General features: G+C 42.7%; 1 protein-coding gene across 2 annotated transcripts in view; it reads left to right on the top strand.

Moving 5' to 3' along the window:
- The first annotated feature begins 3,185 nt into the window (after positions 1-3,185).
- The window catches only part of mcamb (melanoma cell adhesion molecule b), a 46,046-nt gene continuing 24,684 nt past the window's right edge, over positions 3,186-24,547 (top strand). For both annotated transcript variants that reach the window (XM_085796531.1, XM_085796532.1), the window contains exon 1: positions 3,186-3,377. In XM_085796531.1, the coding sequence (XP_085652657.1) occupies positions 3,314-3,377 (64 nt within the window). In that variant the 5' untranslated portion in view covers positions 3,186-3,313. The remainder of the gene's footprint in view (positions 3,378-24,547) is intronic.

Raw genomic sequence — 24,547 nt, 5'->3', positions numbered from 1 at the left:
TCTTTGATCTGTGTCTGTGCACAGACCGCAATGGTTCGCATGGGATCCAATAATACTGAGATTAAATTAGTGTTTCTAACTGTACTGAGAGTTGGAGTTTTTTTTATCACCGTCTGTGCCGAGTGTGAGGAAATGTTGTGTGTTTTGGTCACACACCGGTCCCTCAGGTTGACGCCGGCTTCTGACTCAGGTTTAAACTGAAGTTTGCTGTCACAGCTGCAGACAGAACTAAAATATCTCCTAGTTTACTGCCACTTCAGAAACATCAAAGATCAGTTCATGTTTTTTATTTATTTATTTGTCTTTTTGTCTCTTTGCCATGTCTTTGATTTTATTTTTATCTTTATTTTTGCGTGTGACTTTAGTGTTGTCTGTTTCAATGGTTTGGTGCACTTTGATGCTTTTGAAATATCGTTGATTTAGGTCCAGAACTAACCGCTATCTGGCCGGAGGGTCAACTGAGACCTTGTCCTCTTATAAGCAGTGTTCTCAATGGTTCGTTTAGAGAGACGATCTGATTCAGCTCCCACATCATGTTATACCTATTAATCTTGGTATCTATCACACAGTGGGAATCATAGTTTTATGAGTTCCAAGACAGACCGATAAAGATGATCTGTGAGAGCCGACTCAGCTATAGGAGAAATGTACAGTACATGTGACATCTTGACATAAAACAAACAAGTCGTATTATTGCATCTTGACATGCGGCTACCCAAAGAAAACTATCCCCCGCCCAAATATTTGTTCACTGTTCACACACTTGGGTTTATTTAAAGTTTGTTTGTAACTCTAATGCAGCATCATGGTCCTGGAGAAATACTGCTCCGTCAGAATTTGTTGATGGAGTTAATCTATTCAAATGTCACTGTTGCTATTATAAAGTCTGTGTTTTGTATGGGGTATTTCACCCATAAATCAGCAGCAATTGTTTCCAAAACAGACGACATTGTAGATTTGTTGTGTCACACTGGAACACAGAATAAAAGACTATTATATCCTCAGACTCACATGATTGAGCTAAAATTGAGAGTAATTCCAATGATATTAGATTGTATTTGTCTGTTTTCTATTGTAATGTATCATTATATACAGACTAGAGAGATATAGCATGAACAGATTATTTACTAATTCCATTTCCCTAATGTGTGTTTTTATGAAAGTTTTCATTTAATCATGTTAAGGACTTTTAGTATTTGTATACTGAGATGTACAGTATTAAAGAGATGTCCTTCTTCAGACCCTGGGACAGTTCAATGACCCTCATCATCAAAACAAGACCTCAAGTGTTACAGTGTTTCAGCGTTTTGAATGGAAATGAGTTGCAGACTAAAGATACTCTGCAGCTGCATCCGTTCACCATGCAGGATGGAGTTTACTTCTTATTCCTCCCTCTGCTTCTGCCTCCATAGCTCCACTGCAGATCCTATCTTACCAACATCAACTCCATCCTCATAAAAGTCCAACACAGAGGATGTAGGATACTTTCTGCAGCTACTGAGGAAGTATGGTGCATTGTATCCAGCGCAACAAACAATAAGGGCTGCAGAAAGAAAAACGCCACCGCCTGTGCCCATGTCCACCCACCAGGATTTGTACTTTTCAAGAATCAGGAAACGGGCAAAGGAAAAACCATTAGCCTACAGATTCCTCGCACTGTGAACACAACTTTTTTCCAACTCTTCCCTCCTGACAGGTGCTACTGAAACTGTGAGACACAGGAGCTGATCACTTGTCAGGACCACAGCCACTCTTATTACTTTTCTCTACAGTGCTTCACTTCTACAAGTACATCACTATTTCCATATCCCCATAGATAATGCATATTGCTGTTTGCACAATCACACACAGTTGCACACTAACAGACTAACTAGTCATAGCAGTAGGTTCGTTACCTTTAATTGTCGGTGCAAGCTATTTTTTAGAACGGCAGAGCAGAGCCACGAGCTACTCTATGCTACGGAGGCTAATGGGATTTCTTGGTTTCCCTCATCAAATTCATCAAAAACACAATCCAATAACTCCAGTCGCTTTAGAGGCAAATACAATGCTTCTCGAAAAACTGCCCCTGACAGGAACGCACATCAGTGGTTTTGCATGAATTTACCTCGAAAACAACTCCATCTCGTAACGTTCTGTTATTATCTCATAGCGTGGTGAATGTGCAGGTCACAACTTGTCCACCAGAGCGTTGTGGAGTTGTTGGATTGTGAATTTGATGAGTTTGATGAGGGAAACCAAGAAATCCCATTAGTTTCAGTAGCATAGCGGCTCTGCTCTGCCGTTCTAAAAATAGCTTGCACCAACAATTAAAGATAACAAACCTACTCCTAAGACTATAGGGATTATGGCAATGGGCCAATTTGCCAAAATGTTGAACTACCCCTTTAACCCTACACATGAATATTATTTGTCCTCTGTATCTAATCATGTGATTCTTATTAATGTGACCCTGCCTGCATCTGCTGCCTCCCAATCACACCACTGCCGACAGTCCTGATATCATTAATTAAAGCATTACAGAGGTCACCTAATGTCTCACCAGGTGCATAGCACAAAGCAAATGTGTCCATATTCACTTTTCTTTGTCATGCATTAGGCCATGTGCTTTGTACTAGAACAGAGCTTGTGTTGTGTTGTGTTGTGTTGTATTGTGTGTACTGAAGCCACCTACATGCACAGAGCAACAGCTGCCACACCTTTCTCACACACCCATGCTTCTCCTCAGCCAGCCATCCTTTGGAAATAACTGTTTCCTGTTTAGAAAACATTAGTCACTGTAGTCTTGGTAGGAAAATGTATCATGTTAAACTGTGGGCATGAAAAACAGAGTTGTAAATTATACCTGAACCCTGTATTTCGCTGCAAACCTCCACCCTAAAGTTCCTCCTTTTTTTTTATTTTTTTTTACGCACACTGTAAAAAAATATCCTCACTGCCTGATTTAAACTCGGACTTGGAAACATTGTTTGGCCGTTTATCTACACTAGGCTGATGGTCCATAAAAGAGTCAAGACTGGAGCTTTTCAAAGTAAAACAGCTGAGAAGTTAAAACGCAGTTCAAAGACTTGCACTGTTGGGCTTTTATTTTGATTCTTTTTTATTTTATTTTTTATTTTTTACAGTGGAAGACCTCTTGTCTCTTCACGTGCCTCCCTGCGCTGCGTCGCCGCTCCTCTCTCCCTCTCTCTCTCTCTCTGTGTGTGTGTCTCACCCTGCAGTTTTACAGGACCAGACCCCTGTCAGACTCTCCCTACACACACTCACACCCCAGCAGCACAGACGGCTGCAGCAGCACCGACCAACAACAACCATGGCTGTACGTGACGCTGGCTCTCTGCTCGTGGGACTCCTGCTCCTCTGTCACACCTGGGGAGGTGAGTACCACGGGGCGCACGCACGCGGAGTGCGGAGAAACTTTTGGTCCCAAGAAGAAACATCATCGCGCATAGACGCGCATTAACAGCGAGAGAGAGGAGGAAAACTTAGAAGAAGTTTATCTTGAGATGGAATTAGAAAGTAGATGTGATGTAGGAGCGGCTCGGCGGTTTATCTCCAGTTGGGATTTCCACCAGTTTTTATTTTTTGAGAGAGATGTGTGGTGGCAGCCTAACAGGTCCAAAGTCAACTGTTGACTGGACAGAAAGTAGCCTATGTACATCTCACTGCAGAGCTGGTGCCAGGTCCGAGAGCAGCTCCATGTCTGCAGAGATGTGATAATGCCACCACAGCCCCCTGGCCTCTGCCTTTATCTGGCAAAGCATCCCGGTACTGCAGCTGCATGTGTCCTTCCTGACCCTGTCTGTCTGGATGTATGCTTTCAGATGGATCCATAGTTTCTTGTTAACTTAAAGCACCACAGTTTAAGGTTTAGCAGCACTAACCGACCGTGTATTATGTCATTATACAGTATGAATGTAGCCTTGGAGTGCATGTGCCCTTTTCACCCCTTCTTTCTTAATTGGAATGCATTTTCCTATATGTTGTGAATAAACACATCAGTGTGGGTGGTTAGCTATAACGGAGAAAAAAAAATTAATCGTCACACTTTGCCAATTTCCATGCAACATGAAGTTATTTTCGGTGTGTTTGAATAGTTTTGCTCTATGTATTTTTAGCCCCTGACATGCACAGAGGTGCAGTTGTAGTGAGGGATCTCTCTCTCTCTCTCTCTCTCTCTCTCTCTCTGCCTGGTCTCTGTCAGCTCCAGCCTGCATAGCTCCACCATGTTTCTGTCACACACTCCCGGAGTGAGATATGGCGCCCGGTGCACAGGTTTACAGTGTGATATCTGTGTGATGGAGGCACAGAGGAATGCTCACCTGTGCAGTTTATCATCCTGTCTGCAGGGTGAGGTGCAGGTCTGTTTAATTTCAGCAGAGAATGTGTGTGTGAGAGAGAGAGAGAGCATAGATTTATAATGTGGCTTAGAAGTTTGTACTGCCTCCACAAATACCGCTTTACTTGAGTTTTCTTGTACTTTGCTTTTACTTGTTTGTTTGAAGAAGGCAGCCCCCACGCCCCCCGACCCCAACCCTTTCCTCTCTGTGTTTCCTCTTCCCTCCTCTCCCGCCCCACATCTTTACCTTTCCTCATTCCTGTTTGTCATTGACCACATAAACCTTTCCTTACTTGTCTGCATTGTGCTGCCGATCTCCTTTTTAAGTTCTGCCTGACCATTGTCTGAGGCCTCCGACTTTGTGGCTTTCTCACTTCCTGGGGTTTCTTGTGCTTTATCCCTTTTACCCCCTGACCCACAATCTCCTCTGTTTTTATGTGTTACACCCGTCATCACTTGTGGGCAACTGTTTGACTACAGGAAACGTGACATATCTCTTACATATTACAAGTTTTACCTACTTGAAGAAAACCCTACAGATTGATCGTTTTGTCAATGAAGTAACCAATCATATGTAGCTCTACACAGTTTGGATCAATGGCTCACTGTTGGAAACTGGCTTTGTGGTCTTCAATATTTATCTCAGGCATTCAGTGATGTTGGTTAACTCTATCTCAGGCTCTGCTGCTGCTGGATGTTTGAATACATGAAGCAATTGTATCTGTCTCCAGGCCAAAATGACATCAGAGGAAAGTGGGGAGATGCTGTTGGATTGTAGCGGTGACCCCCGATAAGGATACTATTCATTTCCTGTGACATCAGCTAATCAAGCCGGGTCAGAGAGCAGCCACTTCAGACCCCGCTCATTTAAAGGTCATCACTTTCTGCTGCGGCAGAGGCTCCGAGCCTCCGTCTCAACAACTGCTGCTCTTCAGAAGAAGTGAGCTGCTCATGGACAATAAATGTCCCCGTTGTGTCTCCACCGCAGCATAGAAAATTGCGGCCCGGCAATCTGGCAGGAGATCAGCGGTGCAGAGCTGGCCTGAAATAAAAGTCCCTAAATTCAGACCTCTCTTCCGGCACAAGTCCACAGCGAGGACTAACTGTGACTGTTTCATTTCCGTGGCCTATGAAGTGTTGTTAGTTCGGGGAGCAGGTTGGATTTTGTCTTGATCACTGCAACAGACTACTGCAGAGTATTTTTTTTTTCATCCATTCCTGGCTCCAAAGTGTGATTTTCTTTTATGAGTCTCAGGAACCAGCTGATGGAAGTAAACACTTTGTGCCAAAATCAGGTCCATGTCGAGGGAAGGTTTGTCACGGGCACATGGTGTCTTATCTTTGTCCTGAAATAAAGCCTTGAGCTGTCTGCGCTCTGTTTATGTGTTCCCATGCAACAGCGTGCCCGGGACGCCACACAGAAAAGGAGCAGTCCACCACTGTTTTTGATCTGGACCGTGACAGTGCAACATCAATCCGGAGACGTCTCAAATTGTTTTGGTGAATTTACGGTTGTTAGGATTAGTGAAACGTTATCCAGATCCCCAATGAAACCTGGAAAGGAAGCAGTACTACAAAGGCTAGTGGATATTAGCATTATGCCACTGAAAGACAGAAAGAGTGGAGTAGAGGACAGTGTCCTTTTCCTGACTATGGGAAATCTACCACAACTGTTCCTTTATATGTTATAGACATTTTGAGTTCATCTTTGTCCGACTCAGGCCTTGCTAGCAGTACCACGGTTGTCAAAAAGAAAAGGTATTGTTCAATGTGGGCAATGTGAACCTGGCTCTGTTCTAGTGACCTGTAACAGGAAGTATGGTGAAGTGAAAGGATTACAGTATGATTATGTTAATGGAGCCTGTGCATGATCTGAATGAAGAAAAAACCTCCTTCTTCCTTCCTTTCTATGCAGTTGCAACAGACCATTCATGTACACGAGGCTGTGTTCTGGTGACGTCTCTTCTTGTGCTTATGCATTATGTTTAGTATTCCCCTGTGCCACTATCTAGAGCTGGATGAAATGGGCACAATTATGATCACAGTATTTCTTTCTCAGAGTGATTGTATGAATACAGAACAGATCAGGGCTAGGTTTAAAAAAAATCAGTTTCCAGATTCATATCTATCTTCATTTGAAAGATACGATATCGATCTGTGATCAAGCTGCTGTTTAGATTTCTACATTAAAGGTCCAGTGTGTAATATTTGTCAAGGTTTATTGGCAAAATCTGAATATAATATACTACCAAATGAATATATTTGTATAAGTGTATAATCGCTATAAAATAAAATCAGTTTGGTTTTCATAGCCTTATAATACTTATTTTATATACTGTATACAAATAGCAAGGGTCTTGCTTAGAGAGTGTCGCCATCTTGTGCTGCCATGTTTGTATGGAATGGAAAATCCAGCCAACCAGAGAGCAGGTTTCAAGAGTTTCACATTCATAACTAAACAATATAATTATTTAATAGATAAATAATAGAATCTGAATGCTAGATGTCACTGTTTTCCCCTCATTTTACACACTGGACCTTTAATTGCAGGACTTCGATTATCGCCCATGATGTTACTGAAGAATTGCACTGTTCTGGAGTGGGTCATGTTAGATAAATGTACATAAATGTAACTGCTTAATGAATTAAATATATTAAAATAATGCATCCAGTTAAAGAGTTCCATCTTTGTACAATTAGCAGCATTAGTTCTGTGGAAATCTCTTTCATAACCAAGCAAAATTGGTATTACTACTGAAATATCTCTTAATGAATCCAATCGGAAATTGAATCCAATCGGGACGTTGTGAATTAAATCGATTCAGTAAATCAGTAACGATACCGACGCCTCGAACGGATGCATTGATCAAATATATTTATCATCATGGTGCAAATTTGTTTTCCGTGACAGAAACAGGTTGGAATTTGCAGGTGTCATGGAGAAGGTATATCCTCCTGACTGATTTATTGATGAAGTCACAAATAATGGATTAGTTGGTGTAAATGGTATGTTTATAGGCTACTGCAGGTAGACTGTCAGGGTTTACATCTTCTGTGCAATGCGAGGTAAAATGAACACAATTCACAGGTCAGTGGATGGGTTTCTAAGTGTTAGTAGAGGAAAAGCAGTGTGTGTTTTTATGGAAACACCATTTTGATCAAGTGTCTCCCTGTAGAACCGTGTAATGGGTTGAAGCTGTGCACTCGGGAACATGAACGAACGGTAGGAGTGAAGGGTTTGCTTTTACTGTTTGATCCTTCTATTGATGTGAATAACATCCATTATCACCATTACTTGGGTCAATATAGCAAACCAGTGATGGAGAAGGTGAAGAGGGGGGGTTGTTCCTCCCAGGTCTTTGTGCTGCTGTCATCAGGGCCATGTTGTGTACTTTCCCTGAGTTGCAGAAAATGATTGTTTGTGTAATGTAGCTGAGGCAAAGAAACACTCTGCTGTTACGGCTTGAATGATATCTTAATATCAGGAGGCTTTTGTTGGCCAAGCGAGGGGCCTAACTCATGTTTAATGCGTTTAAGGAAGGAAGTACGCTGGATGTTGTGTTTGTTTGGACCCCAGTTATCAGAACACATCACACTCACAACATTTTGTCAACATTTTGCTGCCGTAGAAAAACCTTTGTGTTCTGTATATGTTGGCTTATGTTGGACTCTCAGAAAAAAAAAAAATCACATTTGTCCATTTTCAAAGCCTCTTTTTCAGCACAGTTGGGTTTTTATCAGAAACACACCATCGAGTGATGCCTCAGCACAAGATCGGCCTTGTCTGCAGATGTGCATTGAGTCATTTCATCTGTATGTGATATCTGAAGGCCTCGACACACATTGGACCACTTCACTGTGCTGTACTGTACTGATATATAGCTCCACATACAGTATACATGGCTGCAGGGCACATTCACCCGTATCAGAGGGGGTGGGGGGGTGGGGGGGGTTACAGATGAACCATTAGCCAACGCAGCATGTGAAGAGCCAGCTCTCCTCTGACTGCTCCCCTCTTACCGCTCTTTGAAGTTCTCTGATCGGACGGACAGCTGCGCACACCTGGTTCCCTCACAGTGCAGACAAAACACTCCCAGCCAGCCCTAAAGAGTCACACATAAACACACACACACACACACACACACACACACACACACACACACACACACACACACACACACACACACATACAGCATGTGCACCCTCGGGTCAGCCCACTGCTACTGCATAATGACTCGCTGTCATCACTGGTTTTGTTAAAGCAGGGTTGTTGTTGCACTGGTGGCTCTGACCAACTGTAAAGCCTGACTGTTTAGTAAATTCACCTTTATCCCACACGTGTCATGAACAATGTGAGTGTATTTGATTATTTAGGTTTCAGTGTGGAAGAGGAGTGTTGAGCACTGCAAAATATTTGTCTTATTTCTAGTCAAAATGTCATTTCTAGTCAAAACTAATCTCTTTCCACTTAAAATAAGACTCATCACCTACAAATTTAACTTGTTTTTAGATCATTTTCACTTGTTTCAATCTAATTTTCACTTGAAATAAGTAGAAAAATCTGCCAGTGAAAGCAAGTTTTTTGTGCTTGTAATAAGAAAGAAAAACTTGATCCACTGTCAGATTTTTCTACTTATTTCAAGTGAAAAACTGCTTGAAAGAAGTAAAAAGTGTCTAAAAACAAGCTACTTTTAATGTGATGAGTCTTATTTTAAGTAGAATGAGATTCGTTTTGACTAGAAATGACATTTTGACTAGAAATAAGACAAATATTCTTGGTAAGATTTTGAGTTTTTTGCAGTGAGATGCTGCCAGCCTTACTGTGCTGCCATCGTCATGGAGACTCCGGCCTGAGTTATTAATGTAAAATCATCTCGTCACCACTGCAGACTGGAGAAGCCATCTCCTGATCTAAATATTTAACACACACTAAACTCTCTCATGTTAATCTCTTGTAATCTCATGAGTATGTATAGAGGAGGTCAGTGGTTTGGTATGTTGTTTGTTCACATTTTGGAGTATTACTGTTGAAATGGAAACTTTGTCACTCGGTGCAACCTGAGAATAAATATGACTTTTGAGACGTGACGTCCTTGGTTTAGCTCAGTGATAGGACTGCAGCGCTGTTATCTTTAATGCATAACCTCTGTCCACTTAGAATATTTTTCGTGGCCTCTCTAATAGTATTTATAAGATCACTAATTTCATTAATAATAAATAAATGAGATCTTATCGAAGGTCTCATCTGCGTCCTGTTTACACAGAACGGCGGCCGCCATCGAGGCAGATTGATACGTCTTCAGATATGCGTTTTTTCTCTAAAACAGTAGTTCCAAACTGTTGTGATTTTGTGAGTCCCTGTGAAAGTAGTTTAAAAATATTTACACAAGGCTAATGAGCATAAAGTCTAAAAGCCTCAGTCATGGGGGAGCGGTTGGTCTTGACCTGAGCTGCTGCTACCTGATCCCCCTGACAAACATAAAAAGCATCGAACCATGAAGCCTATATATGTAAACTGGGACATAAAACATATTAAAAGCTTTGCATTTGTCCGGCACAAGGGAGACAGGTGAAATGTAAAAATGAATAAAAAGATTTAATCCATTTTCTTCTCCTTTAGTGATCTTGCACCTTTTTTTTTACTGCAGTGAGAGAGGTTAAGGTGTGAGTGTCGGTTGGAAATAATCTATCTTGTGCTCAATTGTGCAGTGTTAAAGAGAATATCTATGGTCCACCCATTTGGAAGTCTCTTATAAATAACAGAGAACTGGGCTTATGAAGCTGCCAAGTGGTGGAGAGGTCTGTTTGAGTCAGCCACTTACTGTAACTCTGGTCTGATTCAGTGTGTGATGCTTTTGCTTTTGACTGTGAAATAGAACAAAACAGAAAGACAGGGACGTTTAGGGAATAACATGAATGCGTTGGGCCACAAACATCTGCGATCAAAGTTGACTTTCCATCATTAAACGTGTCTTATAAATAGCTTTATCATCACTCACTGGCCTGTATACTTATGAACTCATATCTTTGACCTCACATCCTCCGTGTTTATCTGCTTCTGCTCAGTGAGTGCGCTGAAGTTACTGTAACAACTGCGGCTCTGCTCTGTGGGACGGCCTGCTGAGTTACTCTCGGGTCACTGTCGAAACTAAAACTAAAACAAACCGCGCCATGTTGTATCAGCCGGTCTGAAATAAACTGTAACCCCACTGTGGCTTTTTTTTTCTAAAAAACTCTCATCAGCCCAAAACATCAACATCAGCACTAGCTACTTTAGAGGTGCCTGAGCTTGAGTTACGACCACTTCTGAATGCACTATTTCTACATTGATTTACGCCTGTATTGGTGTCTTATATCATTGCAGACAATAGAGAAACAAGTATGATGTTTGGATAAGGTTTGGCCTTCTGACTCACTTTGATACACACACTTAACATGGACCAGCTGTTTCCTGCAAGAGTGGATTTGAAGAAGAGGAAGAAGGGGAATAGCAGAGGAAGGGTGTGATCAAAATTCAAATCTTCAAGCAAGATTGTCACTTCTGCCCAATCTTACATTATCTTCACCTACAGTGTTTTTGTACGGCCGGTGTCTGGTTTGTAGAGAGGCTTTCTGCTGTAGCTCCAGTATGGTTAAGCTTTGGAAATCATTGTGGTTATAGTGAATAAATTATGGATTGCTATGGTCAGGCTGCTAAAACCCTCGGTGATGGGTTATGGAAACATTGTGATTACAGTTACAGTCTTCTGGGTGAAGCTATAGCATCTCTCCGCTGCCTTGCCAACCATAGGCTTAAGTTTAATCCACCATTGAATGTAAATCCTGATGTACAGTGTAATCGTCTAACTAAAGTTTCACTTTTATTTTAAGAGAGATGCTCTTTAAGCAACCAAGAGCTAAGCTGATGCGTTAAAAGTCGTGGGCGTCGGCATTAAAGCTGCAATTATGGTGAATTATGTTGTCTGTTTACCACAGCAACCAAGACTGCAAACCATAGAAATGGCCTTTTTTTTCCCCTGTCTGCAGAACGAATCACATTGTGTCACAAGTGCATTTCTTCAGTGAATAAGTCTCATTGTAAATCACAGCCACAGACAACATGTTGTAGTAAAGGTTTTGGTTGTGTTAGTGGTTAGGTTAAGAAGTTACAAGGGGACAAACACTTGAGATCTGGCTTCAGTTTCTCACTTGGAAATGCTCCCTCTAAACCATTACTGTGGGTCAAAGGTCGGTGGCCGGTCCCCGGCCGGGCCAGTTGTTCCATCTTGTCAGTCACACTAGGTGCGTTTCCATTACCCCTTGAAATGCGCAAAACCTAAATATCGAAATTAAAAACTGATAATGGAAACACCTACATTTCGAAAAAACTCTCAAATATCGCAAAAAAGTTTTTGCGCTCTCATGAGGTGGTTTTTGAGACGTATCGATACAAACGTGTATCGCAAAAGTGTAATGGAAACACTTTTTTCGCTTTTCTACACGTCACCGCGTCACCGGAGTTGTGTGTGTCCACCGTCCACGCTGTGTAGGTTTATGTAACTTGAGGGGATAAATGAACCACATGTTTATTGTAATGCATTGCTGACCTGGGCATTGTTTCTCAATAAATTAGAAAACCCTTTCCTACCGTTCCCCTTTTCCGTGCATGGTTGAAGGAGACTGGCTCGCATCCACGCTCCCACTCCCTCCTGCGCCGAAATGTCACCTTAAGTCACATAAACCAGTACGGGTGTGTGGACACAACCACCTATATTGTTGTCAGCGCCTCATCACCGCTGGTGTTTAAAGGCTCCGTTCTTTCTGCAGTCAAGTTAAAGCGCACATCCGCCGTGTTGGTAAACAAATAATCCCTCTATATCAACGGAGGCAACCGTGCTTGAGCAGCTTGGGTTGGAGGTGGTGCGAGTGCGGGCCAGCGGGGGACAGGGGAGGGGGCATTAGAGCTTCAGCACGGAACAACTGGCCCGTGTGAGTGCGTCCTTATTTGTGGCCGCTGCCAGCGCCACACGGGCTTTGCCTTTCAGCAATCAAGCGCTGTTTTTGTCTTTGTTAAAAACAATAACAGCAACAGCTGTCGGCAGCTGAGATCGCTGTGCTGTCACCATAGAAACGCAAGACGCATTACGGCTCATTCGCAAAATACCTTTCAATGGAAACACCCGCAAATAGCAATTGCACTTTTTCGAAGTTTCAGAAATATCGCTTTTATTTTGCGAAAATCTGTAATGGAAACGCAGCTAGTGACTCTGATGTCAGAGTGGTGGTTTCTACACGGTTATTCATCGGCTTTGAGAAATAGTTAACATTCTTGGGTTTTGCAAGGGTGTGGGATTTTTACCAAAATGTTGAAATTGACACCATTCACACTGTCAGATGGGGAACAGGATAAATGATTCAGAGGCCATTATCGTGTAACAGAATCCCTCAGGGCCCAAGTTTGTTAGTTTCAGTGACATTGCAAAACTAACAATTTGCCTAATTTGTAACAGTACCAAGACATTTATATCCCACAGCAACTTTTACAGCAGCATCACAATGAATGACTGTACAGTGTTGTACACAGAGAGAAATACAAGAGTGACTGCTTCCACACACGTGCACATGGCACAACACAATAAAACAGTTAACATCCAGTCTACAGAGGAGAAGCAGTCACTACGGCGACACCTCCACTCAGATCTGTGGGAAACACGGCTGGAGATTCTGGTCGACAGCACGTTTGATGACGGTGATGCTCGTTCGTGAGTTATTTAGCTCGGTGGGTAGAGCAGGTAGCCAGGCTAGCGCCGCCTACTGGTTCCGGCTAATTTCATTTGCCTCAAACATGTAGTCAGGACACTAGCAATGCGTTTCAGTTTGCTCCGTCCGCTCTGGTGGACGGACCAATCAGCGAACAGACGGGTAAGTGAAGGCGATGACGTTGAACTCAAGAGCTCAAGATTAACCTATGAGCTTAACCGGTGTATAGCACACGTGACCACCAAGCAGCAGCGATTAGTTGAAGCAAATGTAAGCAACCGCCTCCCGGAAGCAAACGAATCCCTATGGCTCAGGTTCAGACGCTATATGAAATGTAATGAAATAAGCGGCTGATGCATCAGGCTATAGAGCAGGTGCCCCATATGCCATTTTTTTTTCCTGTCTGCAGAACGAATCACATTGTGTCACAAGTGCATTTCTTCAGTGAATAAGTCTCATTGTAAATCACAGCCACAGACAACATGTTGTAGTAAAGGTTTTGGTTGTGTTAGTGGTTAGGTTAAGAAGTTACAAGGGGACAAACACTTGAGATCTGGCTTCAGTTTCTCACTTGGAAATGCTCCCTCTAAACCATTACTGTGGGTCAAAGGTCGGTGGCCGGTCCCCGTCCGGGCCAGTTGTTCCATCTTGTCAGTCACTCTGACTCTGATGTCAGAGTGGTGGTTTCTACACGGTTATTCATCGGCTTTGAGAAATAGTTAACATTCTTGGGTTTTGCAAGGGTGTGGGATTTTTACCAAAATGTTGAAATTGACACCATTCACACTGTCAGATGGGGAACAGGATAAATGATTCACAGGCCATTATCGTGTAACAGAATCCCTCAGGGCCCAAGTTTGTTAGTTTCAGTGACATTGCAAAACTAACAATTTGCCTAATTTGTAACAGTACCAAGACATTTATATCCCACAGCAACTTTTACAGCAGCATCACAATGAATGACTGTACAGTGTTGTACGCAGAGAGAAATACAAGAGTGACTGCTTCCACACACGTGCACATGGCACAACACAATAAAACAGTTAAAGGAATAGTTCACCCAAAATTCAAATTGCACTCATTATCTCCTCCCCCTCATGTGGACTAAGGGCTGGGAGAAGTTTCAGAGTCCTCCGTGGCTTCTCTGAGTTACAGGGGGTCTCGGCGTAGCAGTGCATGTCCATATAACGGTTGCAAATGGATACCAACTGTCTTCGTAACAAAAAGACACACCAAAAAACATCCAAATACCTCCATGCTGCTCGTATGTAATGTCCGTCTTGTATTGAAGCCCCGAAATGCGAAATTGTTCCAAAAAAAATTAAATAAGTCTATATTTCAAGCTATCTCTGTCTCCCCATTTCCTGCCTCTCTACAGCTTAAAGGCACAAAATGCCCCAAAAATACTTAAATAAAGTAAAGAAATCTTCAAGTGTGTGTTGTGTCAGTACAGTGTGGCTGTCACAATCATGAAATTTTAGTTGATGATAAATTGCCAAACAAATAAAAGTGATTAACGATTAATTGTCTTTTTCTGATCATTTTATGCCACTATTATAGTATAACCCTAAAGTTTAGGGTTATACTATAATACATAGTTTAATAATAAACATACACCTTATAAAGAAGAAGCAGAGCCATTTATTGGCTTTGCAACTAAATCCATGACAATAGATCCTCATCAAAATATAATTGTCAAATATTAGAAATGAAGCCCCTGTCATTAGACCACAGCAGAAGAAGGGGGCGCGACGTGATGATGTCATTAAAAGAGGACCAGTCAAACCTCAAACGATGGAAAACAATGAGGAAATAGTGATGAAATAAGATATTTCTGTTTTCATCAGGTGTTTTTATAAAGATGAAGCAAAATGATTTCAGGTGATTATGTAATAACTGTGACAGGCCTAGTCAATACAATTATTTTACAGCCCCTGATTAAGCCACAGCCTCCCTGATCTATTCTGAATTGTAAAATATCAAACATCCAATTAGCTCTGTTTTCACACCTTTCTTTGTAATATTTCCCTGCTGGAGAGTTGAGTCCACTGTGAATAAGCTGAAACCCTAGAAGGAAATTGTTTAAAGTGGTCCATGCATCATTCTGAGAACAGCTGCTTTAATGCCCTAAATACAAAAGTCTCAGTTGTTCATCTCCTCTCTAGATTTATTTTCATAGATGAGGATGATTAGAGCTGACGGTGTTTGTCCCAGACTATTTAAGGAATAAAATGCGGAGAGATTATATGAGCCAAATTAAATTCTGCTCTGATAATACAGTCCGTAACTCCGCAGACCCACTGAGGAGCTGCACAGACAGCTAGTTGCACATAGCTGCTTAGTCAGAGCTGCTTTGCTCTGAATTTTCCTTTGCCTTAAACGGGAACTATTCAGGTCTGGTTGCTTTTCCACTGTTTTGCAGGAGAAACACAAAAAATCAAGGAGGCAGGGAGAATTTCAGGCCACTAAGATGTCTTAAAAGAAACAAACAAAAAATCTTCCTTTGTATACAGTATTTTATCTCTGTAGTTCTGTCAGTGGAGAGCTACAGGACACCCAGGCAGCAAGTCTGTGGCACTGGAAAACATCAATGAGACATTAATTCAACAGAATTCCAAGTAATATGTTGAAACAAAGAGGCTACCTGATGAAATCTCAGTTATAAGGTGGTAACACGATGAGGCTACAGGCTTCAGTTTTCCAAACTGTAGATGTGTCGGACATGGTTTATGGAGTTCAGCGCGAGGCACACCTGCAATGCTGTTTCAGTGTGTGATTGATTTTATCCAGCATGATGTACAGTCAGGCATGATCCTGAGAGCTTTCTATGGTACGGATGAGAAAAACCAGACGCTTTACATTCGTGATTTGTGAAGGTTTGAAACCAGACTTATAGAGGACGGTGTATTTGACATTTGAGGCAAACCGATGTTAGACAATATCATAAATATTATATGTTGTAAAAGACCTATAAAATGTTTAAATGGTGTGAACAAAAACCATTGAATGAAGAATGCAGCATCGTCCCCTCCATCAGTGGCTGCTGCACTTTGAATCCTGCTGGGAGAAGTCCCTTTTTCATTCTGACGCTGTGATTTACAGGCTCCTCCACCTCTCGTCTCTGCTCTGAGGTCAAACCCACAAGGCCCTCTCTGTCCCCCTGCTAACTACTGCCAATGTGTGAAAAATACTGTCTGCCGGGGCCGAGGGGCCTCTCCTTTTACTTTCTGGTCTCCGTTTTGCTCAGTGTGACAAAGACGAGATTCCAGTGATGCTCATTTACCACGGACCGTGGCTAATTGCTGCAGAGGGCTCGCTGCTGCGCTGTTGTCAAGGAGGAGTGATATATCACTAATAAACCCATCAACTGTCCCACTGTGACTGACGACGGGGAAGTGGCCCAAGATATTCAGCTAGAGGGTTAAGGCGGTTAAGGCAGGACAAGTCCATGTTAAACCCAGAGTCCGACCTTTAACATGAACTCTGTCTATCTACTGTCGGCAGGTTCAAATCCACTGATCAACACGCTGCTGCCTGATTTGACAACACTACACTTACCACCTCTGTGAACAAGCCCAATAGCAGGAAACCTCATCCCCATCTCCCTTTCCTGAGTTACTACACTGAATAATGGCCAGAAGTGATGTCAGGAACATTAGGATGTCACAGTGAAGCTGATCTTGGATGTAAAATGTCATCGTTTCACCGTTTTGGTGAGCGATGGCCAAACCTCTCTTGCATGAGGTCACACTGTTCTCGACTTGTGACCTCTCACCATTAAAGGGATAGTTCACCCTAGAATGATATTTCGCTCATTATCTACTCACCCTCATGTTGACTAAGGGCTGGAAGAAGTTCCAGAGTCCTCCGTCCCTTCTCTGAGTTACAGGGGGTCTTAGCGTAGCAGTGCATTTCAAAGCAACGGTTGTAAAGGGACACCAGAGCTCTTCGTAAAAAAACACACACAAAAAAACATCCAAATATCTCCATGATGCTCGTATGTAATGTCCGTCTTGTGCTGAAGCCCCAAATTGCGTAATTGTCCCGAAAAAAATTAAATAAGTCCACATTCCAAGCATGTTTGTAGCATTAGCTCTGTGTCTGTTGTCCGGTCTTCCGCTGCCAGCGCGCATGCGCAAAGTTCGCACTGAGACCGACTCGAGTCTCAGTCTGGTTGCGCATGCGCGCTGGCAGCGGAAGACCGGACAACAGACACAGAGCTAATGCTACAAACATGCTTGGAATGTGGACTTATTTAATTTTTTTCGGGACAATTACGCAATTTGGGGCTTCAGCACAAGACGGACATTACATACGAGCATCATGGAGGTATTTGGATGTTTTTTTGTGTGTGTTTTTTTACGAAGAGCTCTGGTGTCCCTTTACAACCGTTGCTTTGAAATGCACTGCTACGCTAAGACCCCCTGTAACTCAGAGAAGGGACGGAGGACTCTGAAACTTCTTCCAGCCCTTAGTCAACATGAGGGTGAGTAGATAATGAGCGAAATATCATTCTAGGGTGAACTATCCCTTTAAACATTTTTGATCAGTTCACCCGTAAGTCCAAGTGATTGTTTTTGCCAAGTTTGAAGAAGCAGAGATATCATGTTCATGAAAATGGGACGGACGGGCGGACGGACGGACGGACGGACAACCTGAAGACATCATGGCTCCATCCGGCGCCAGTGCTCAGGCAAAAAATCAAACAGGGGAAAAAAAAGAAAGGCAACAACCCAACAACTGTCAGTAGATGAGGGCGTATTCACACCAGGCTCGTTTGGTCCACTTGAAACGGACTTTTCCTCTGGTGCGAATACAAACCAGCGGACTCTGGTGCGGATCAAACAAGTGGACCGAGACCACCTCTGCAGCTGGGACTCGGTCCACTTGTTTGATCCGCACCAGAGTCCCAAACGAACCCTGGTGGTGCGATTCACGTCCGGTTTGAATGCAAACCGAACCTTTCCCGAACCAAATGCAAAATCCAAGCGCCTTTTTGGATTCAACAGGCTTCCGTTGTTGTCAGAAAATGTGGAAATGATCAACAATGAGCCGTGGGTCGACATGGAGCACAGATAGACACGCTGCCTCCTGGATATCTGGTCAGTGGAAAACATTTATCAGATGCTAGAGGACGCACCCGTCGCCGTTAAGGATGCACATTCTTTATATTTTTTTTTAACTGATAACAAAATAAATGTGACTAGGTTTAAATGCCGATCGGCAACGCGGCATCCTGAGAGAATGATTATGTTTTTTGTTTTGTTTTTTGCTGTGCCGTCCTTTTTTTCTTTTTTTTAGCGCACCATCCTTCAGACGCACATGCAGACGTCTGTGTGTTTTTTGTCTGACTTTCCTTCACGGGGACGGCTGCATAACGGCCACACAGCCTCCAAGTGATGAATAAGCACAGGACAGGTGCAACTGGAAATACTACCAAAACGCATTCATGACCTCCATTGTGTAGCTACTTTTCATGGAAGATCCCGCTGATCGTTTTTATCCAATGATTGAGCGACTGTGGGACACACGTGCTTTTGTTTACAAAGTTGATCTGCTTGTGAAAAAATGCAATGTGAATACAAACTGCACCAAGTAAAAAGAAATTTTGTCCGCACCAAAGCAAGTGAACTATCGGACTTTCCTGGTGTGAAATGAATACGCCCATGCTGCCGAACGCTGATTAGCACTCAGAGGAAACTGAGTCATTGTGAAATAACCAAAAACTGTTCAAAATATTTTGTATAGGATATTAATATGATTAAATGTCACAAAATTCAATGTGAAATAAAGTTAAATTTATCACTTTACTAGGGATTAGATGTGCCGTGTAAGTAGCAGTAGTGAATGTGTTTTGTTGCATATTGTTAAGCTGCATTGTGTTGAGCTCCCAGAGAGTAAGAAGCTGAGGGAGCTCCGGTCCTGGCTGATCTGTGGATCTGAAGTTGTCCTCTGGGAGCTGCACCGGCACAAGCGGAGACCTGTCAGGATCTCTGTCTGTTCTCTGACCGTTCTACACCCTGCTTAATAATGGATGTTGTTTTCCTGAAACAATTCTCCGTGCTGATCTAATGCACATTAGGATCCATTTAAACCAAAAGCAACCTAGCAGCCCTTCAGCTCTGTCACCGTGCTGCTGTGCTGACTGCACAGAGCAGACCAACTGTGACTATGCACTGAAAACATTTTTTTTTCTATCTAGGTCAGAGCAGACATTCAGTAGTCTGATATGATTCGATTCAGTTTCATTCACTTTAATCAGCCCTCTCTGAGTTGAATCTGACACAGTAGAAAGAGATCATTGTTTTCATCGCTCCGTCGCTGCACAAACACTGGGAACCTCAGATCGCAGCATGTGAGATATTTAAAATCGACCTTTTATTTGCACTGTGATAACCAGGCAAGGCTTTTGGCAAGGGGAGCATGTGAGAAAGAGATGAGTTCACATCAACACTGGCACTGTTTTTGTTAGAATTTGGCATGACGTTAGTTTGATTAAGAACAGATTTTTTCTTTTTTAGCCCTGAATCATCGTCCACTGTTTTGACCACGAGTAGCCTACCTGTGTGGCCAGTGTGTTAAATTATTATATTTACCTCTGTTATGATGTATGATGAATGCATTGAAACAGGATGTTGTGGCTGGACACAGCAGTCAGTGAGGGATCAATTATTCATTCATTCATTCGTTCATTCATTCATTCATTTATTAAAGGGACAACGAGGAGTTTCTATTTGGTTATAAAAAAGTCTCACATTAATGTGGATGAATCTACGCTACCCACACTTGTTAATGGGCCCATAAAGGATAATTTCCGTTTTTTTTTAAATTTCCGACCTTATTTCTAGCATAAAATACGATCATTTACTCACCCAGATAACTTTGGTGTCATTTGGAGTTGTTTTGACGAAATTAGCCCCAGTGGAGCGGCGCGTATATCCGTATAATGCGAGAACACGGGGCACGCAATGCAGCCTCTAAATAACACATTATCCGCCGCAAAACTCGTTCATTTCGCCAATATTTTGTTATGATACACTAGTGCTATTCCCCCCCGAGCCCATGGTGGCATGTTATCAACATCCGGGGTCTGTAGGTTGACCTACTAACCTCTGACCTGGATGATGTCATCTCTGAGCGCTGCCCGGCTCATTCTGATAATAATCATTCTGCTTTGGCATTCAGGTCCATTTTTATCTCAACTAGCCGGAGCTTTAGTGAGTCCAGGTTGAGGAGAGGAAGCCTGTGGAAGCTGAACTTCATCCAGCTGCTCATTTTGATCTGACAAGTCAGAAACACGCAGAAACGAACCGTAGCATTAGCGGTAGCAAGTTAGCCGCGCCGGGCAGCGGTCGGAGATGACATCATCCAGATAAGAGGTTAGTAGTCAACCTACAGACCCCGGATGTTGATAACATGCCACCACGGGCTCGGGGGGGAATAGCACTAGCGTATCATTGCAAAATATTGGCGAAATGAACGAGTTTTGCAGCGGATAATGTGTTATTTAGAGGCTGCATTGCGCTGCCCCGTGTTCTCGCATTATACGGATATACGCGCCGCTCCACTGGGGCTAATTTCGTCAAAACAACTCCAAATGACACCAAAGTTGTCTGGGTGAGTAAAATGATTGTATTTTATGCTAGAAATAAGGTCCAGGTTGTAAAAAACGGAAATTATCCTTTAATGTGGATGAATCTCCGCTACCCACACTTGTTAATGGGCCCATTTTCGATAAATATATCGTTCTGTCTCTATTGTTATTTTGTTATTATTAGTGGTGGTGGAGATGCTGGTCGAGCCGACCAGCGTTTCCTTCGTGGCGAGTCATGAGAATAACGCAGCCGAATCGCAGTTTATGATCGGAACTACGACGGTATGTGATCGTCTTCCAACCTCTGACTTTAATTCTTGATGAATGAAAACACGAGTCTGTCTTGCGCCGGTCAAAGAATTTCATGGTGCGGAGGCTCATAAATGTAGTGTGGAAACACTTCACTTTTCCAAAACTCCTCGTTGTCCCTTTAAATCATTCATTCATTTGTTCATTCATTCATTCGTTCATTTGTTCATTCAATCATTCTTTCATTCATTCATTCATTCATTCATTCATTCATTCATTCATTCACCACCAGGATATCTGTGAGGGGAAAACAGTGTACGAAGGAGCACACGTCCAAAAATATGCAACCGTTTTAGGAAATTATGTAATTATTGGAGCAGCATGAGGTCGCCTGTAAATACACAGAAAGTTAGTTTTTCCATGGAGTTCCAGTTTCATGAGGTCTTTACAGGTTCCATGAAGTGGTGTCATTACCTCCCTGATATAACGCACTTGGACAGAAAGAGATCGATCTCAAGTGTGAACCAGCGGGTTATTGTTGTGGAGGGAAAAGAAGTTCAACGTGACGGGATTGGTTGGATGTTTTAGCTTCAACCTTTGGGGACCCGTTTATGCTGTAGTCATTATGTTACATCGAAGTTGTCGTGATTGCAACAGTCCAAGTTGTAAATAGGAATTGAACGAACATCCAACTATTGATCGTGTCCAGGAAACCCTGAGTTTTTCAGCAGGCTTCAATGTAACTTGGTGCTTAATGGTATTGAATGGAAGTGTCTAAAAACCGAGCCACGCTCTGGTGTTGAATGTGAATAAACACAAATATAATGGATTTGTTACTGTCAATGCACAGTGTAACAACCCTGTTATCTTACAACAGTTACATGAAGTTACTTGAAGCTCTTCTTTACTCTACTTGACTCGTTTCCCAGTTCGGTCATCCATCCCAAATGACATGACTGCAGCATGAGGTCACCTCTGAAGATACACTGTTTCCCTGGAGGTAACAGTTTTCCATGATGTAAAGACTGCCCGTTTTATGGGATCTTTAACTCCTCCAGCTTGTGACACATGAGATTCATAGGAATGTATTCAATTCTTGTCATGGCTTTCGATTTCATGTTGTACACAAGCAACAAGCAAAGGCAACACATCGTGACGCGTGACGGTGTTCAGACACAACTCAAGTGTTTTGCCCTTTAGCCATCGCACTGTTTGTCTTGGTTACTCTTACACTTGAAATAAGCTGATTTTAGTTTAATCTAAAATGTTGCTATAGATACTTCCACATCACGGAAACACACACACACACACACGCCCGTATAAGCACACACAAGTAGCAAACCAATGTGTCACAAAAGAGCAATTAATGATTTTTTTTTCTTTCATTATTGCCACTTGTAGCAACCACCAAAAAAGGAGAGAGTGCTGCTGCTAAGTACCTTATCCTGTGAGTCAATGGGTAAAAAGCTTTCAACGTGTTTGTCTGTGTGTGTATCTGCAATCTATCTTTAGCCATAATATGCCAGCAGCAAGCAACGCACATCTCATACTTGTGAGGCCATGTCATGGGACCTCTCTCTCCCTCTCTCTCCCTCTGTCTCTGTACAGTCACAATCAGCATCGTACAAAAATACCAGCGTCTCGTTGGCCTTTCCCATACTTCCACGCTGCTTGTGTTATTTTATAACTGCCTGCTCACGGACGGGTTCTTAGGGAGACAAATTTGTCGTATGGGACGTGGGAAAGAGGATGGAGGGGGCGTTTGTACCACCATGGGAGAAGGCATGAGGAAATAGCCCAGTGAGATTCCCCCCTCCATACACACACACACACACACACACACACACACACACACACACACACACACACACACACACACACACACATGTGCACACACATATGGAAGTAGGCATAGATTCGTGAGATTGGGAGAATAATTTTCTGGGACTCAATAAGTTTGGATAAGTGAAAATGGCCACATCCCATGTGAAATCAGAAATCATGTACATACCTGATATATGGACTGTGTGTGTGTGTGTGTGTGTGTTCGTATTGAAAATAACCGAGTGTGGAAACTTTGAGCAGAGAGGAGTCTTGTTGCCAAGTAGTTATCAAAGCCTGGAACAGAGCGAACTCTCTTTGAAATGTAGCTGCTGAGGGAAGACCAAAGAGCTGCTTATCAAAGAGGGATTAGCCTCAGGTCAGTGAAACTGTGCTGCCCCTGCGGTTGGATCCTCACAGCTGTGTAACTGAAGCAGCTCGGAGATGAATCCATCCCAGCAGTCCACGTGTCTCCATTCAGATCCCTTTATTGACACGCAAACGTTTCATAAATTGCATAAATCATCGCAGGAGTGAAACCTGTTGAATTCAAGCTGTAAGCTGGTGGAGTGTCATCTTAAAGGGATAGTTTAACATTTTGGCAAATTGGCCCATTGTCATAATCCCTATAGTTTTAGGAATAGGTTTGTGACCTTTAATTGTCGGTGCAAGCTATTTTTAGAACAGCGGAGCAGAGCTGCAAGCTGCTCAGAGCTACGCTACGGAGGCTAATGGGATTTCTTCTTGTTTCCCTCATCAAACTCATCAAATACACAATCCAACAACTCCAAAACGCTCTGGTGGACAAGTTGTGACCTGCACATTCACCACACTATGAGATAATAACAGATTATAAAACGGAAAGGTGAAATCCGGCGATCTGATTGGTTGTTAACCGTGGTATATTGAGCATATACCACGGCTGCTATTCTAAAGCCTTATCACAGCGTAGGCTATCACTCCGCGTCAGGCACGCACGTATGACTGGTATGAATGGAAGTTGTTGTCATGTATCCATGACAACGGACTGTTGCAGTCCGTAGCAAAAGACAGCTGATGTTTTTACGATGTTAAAAAACAGACTAAAGTAGTTGAATTCACATGTTTAAGGTGAACCTTCACCTCCAGAGGGTTAACAATGGTAGAGTGGATTGAGCAGTGACTTTCACCTGAAAAAAAGCGGAGGAAAAGACGAGATGCAGAGCTAATTTGGAGCTAATGTCTGGAGAGGTGGGACTATTTTTTTCACAGTGAGGCTATTTTATTGGATAATATGTATTTCTGGTTGAATAAAACTACATGAAATTGATTGCGTATTCCTCTTTCATATTGCCTTTATTCGCGTCGGGCCGAACAACGCCCCTTAGTATAATGGTGGTATAATGGTATAATGAGCATATACCACGGCCTGTCGTGATATATTGCTTAAACGTTAGGCTATATGTATTTTATGAATTTGATGAGGGAAACCAAGAACTACTGCCATGACTATAGGGATTATGGCAATGGGCCAGTTTGCCAAAATGTTGAACTATCCCTTTAAATGCATCAAGTGCATTGTAGTAGTCGTTGAGTCTACAGCCGCTGCTGCTGTCCGACGCAGCCAGAGGTTTATTACTGTTGTGTTGTAACAGTTGTGACTCGACGTGAATGATGGACATTCTGTCGCCTGCCGTGCTGAGAGCCACGGCAGGTCCAACCCGGGCTGATCCCGGCGACAGGTGGTCTGTTGAAATACGAACACAGCATCACATCACCGAGAGAAATCAGAGAGCGATGTGTCTCCCTCCCTCTCTCCCCTGCTG

This window comes from Trachurus japonicus, chromosome 13 (assembly GCF_045865225.1).
Source record: "Trachurus japonicus isolate A0001 chromosome 13, Traja_1.0".
NCBI classification, from domain to species: Eukaryota; Metazoa; Chordata; class Actinopteri; order Carangiformes; family Carangidae; genus Trachurus; species Trachurus japonicus.
Note: the sequence above shows the minus strand (reverse complement) of the source record. Positions and strands in the feature narration are given on the sequence as shown.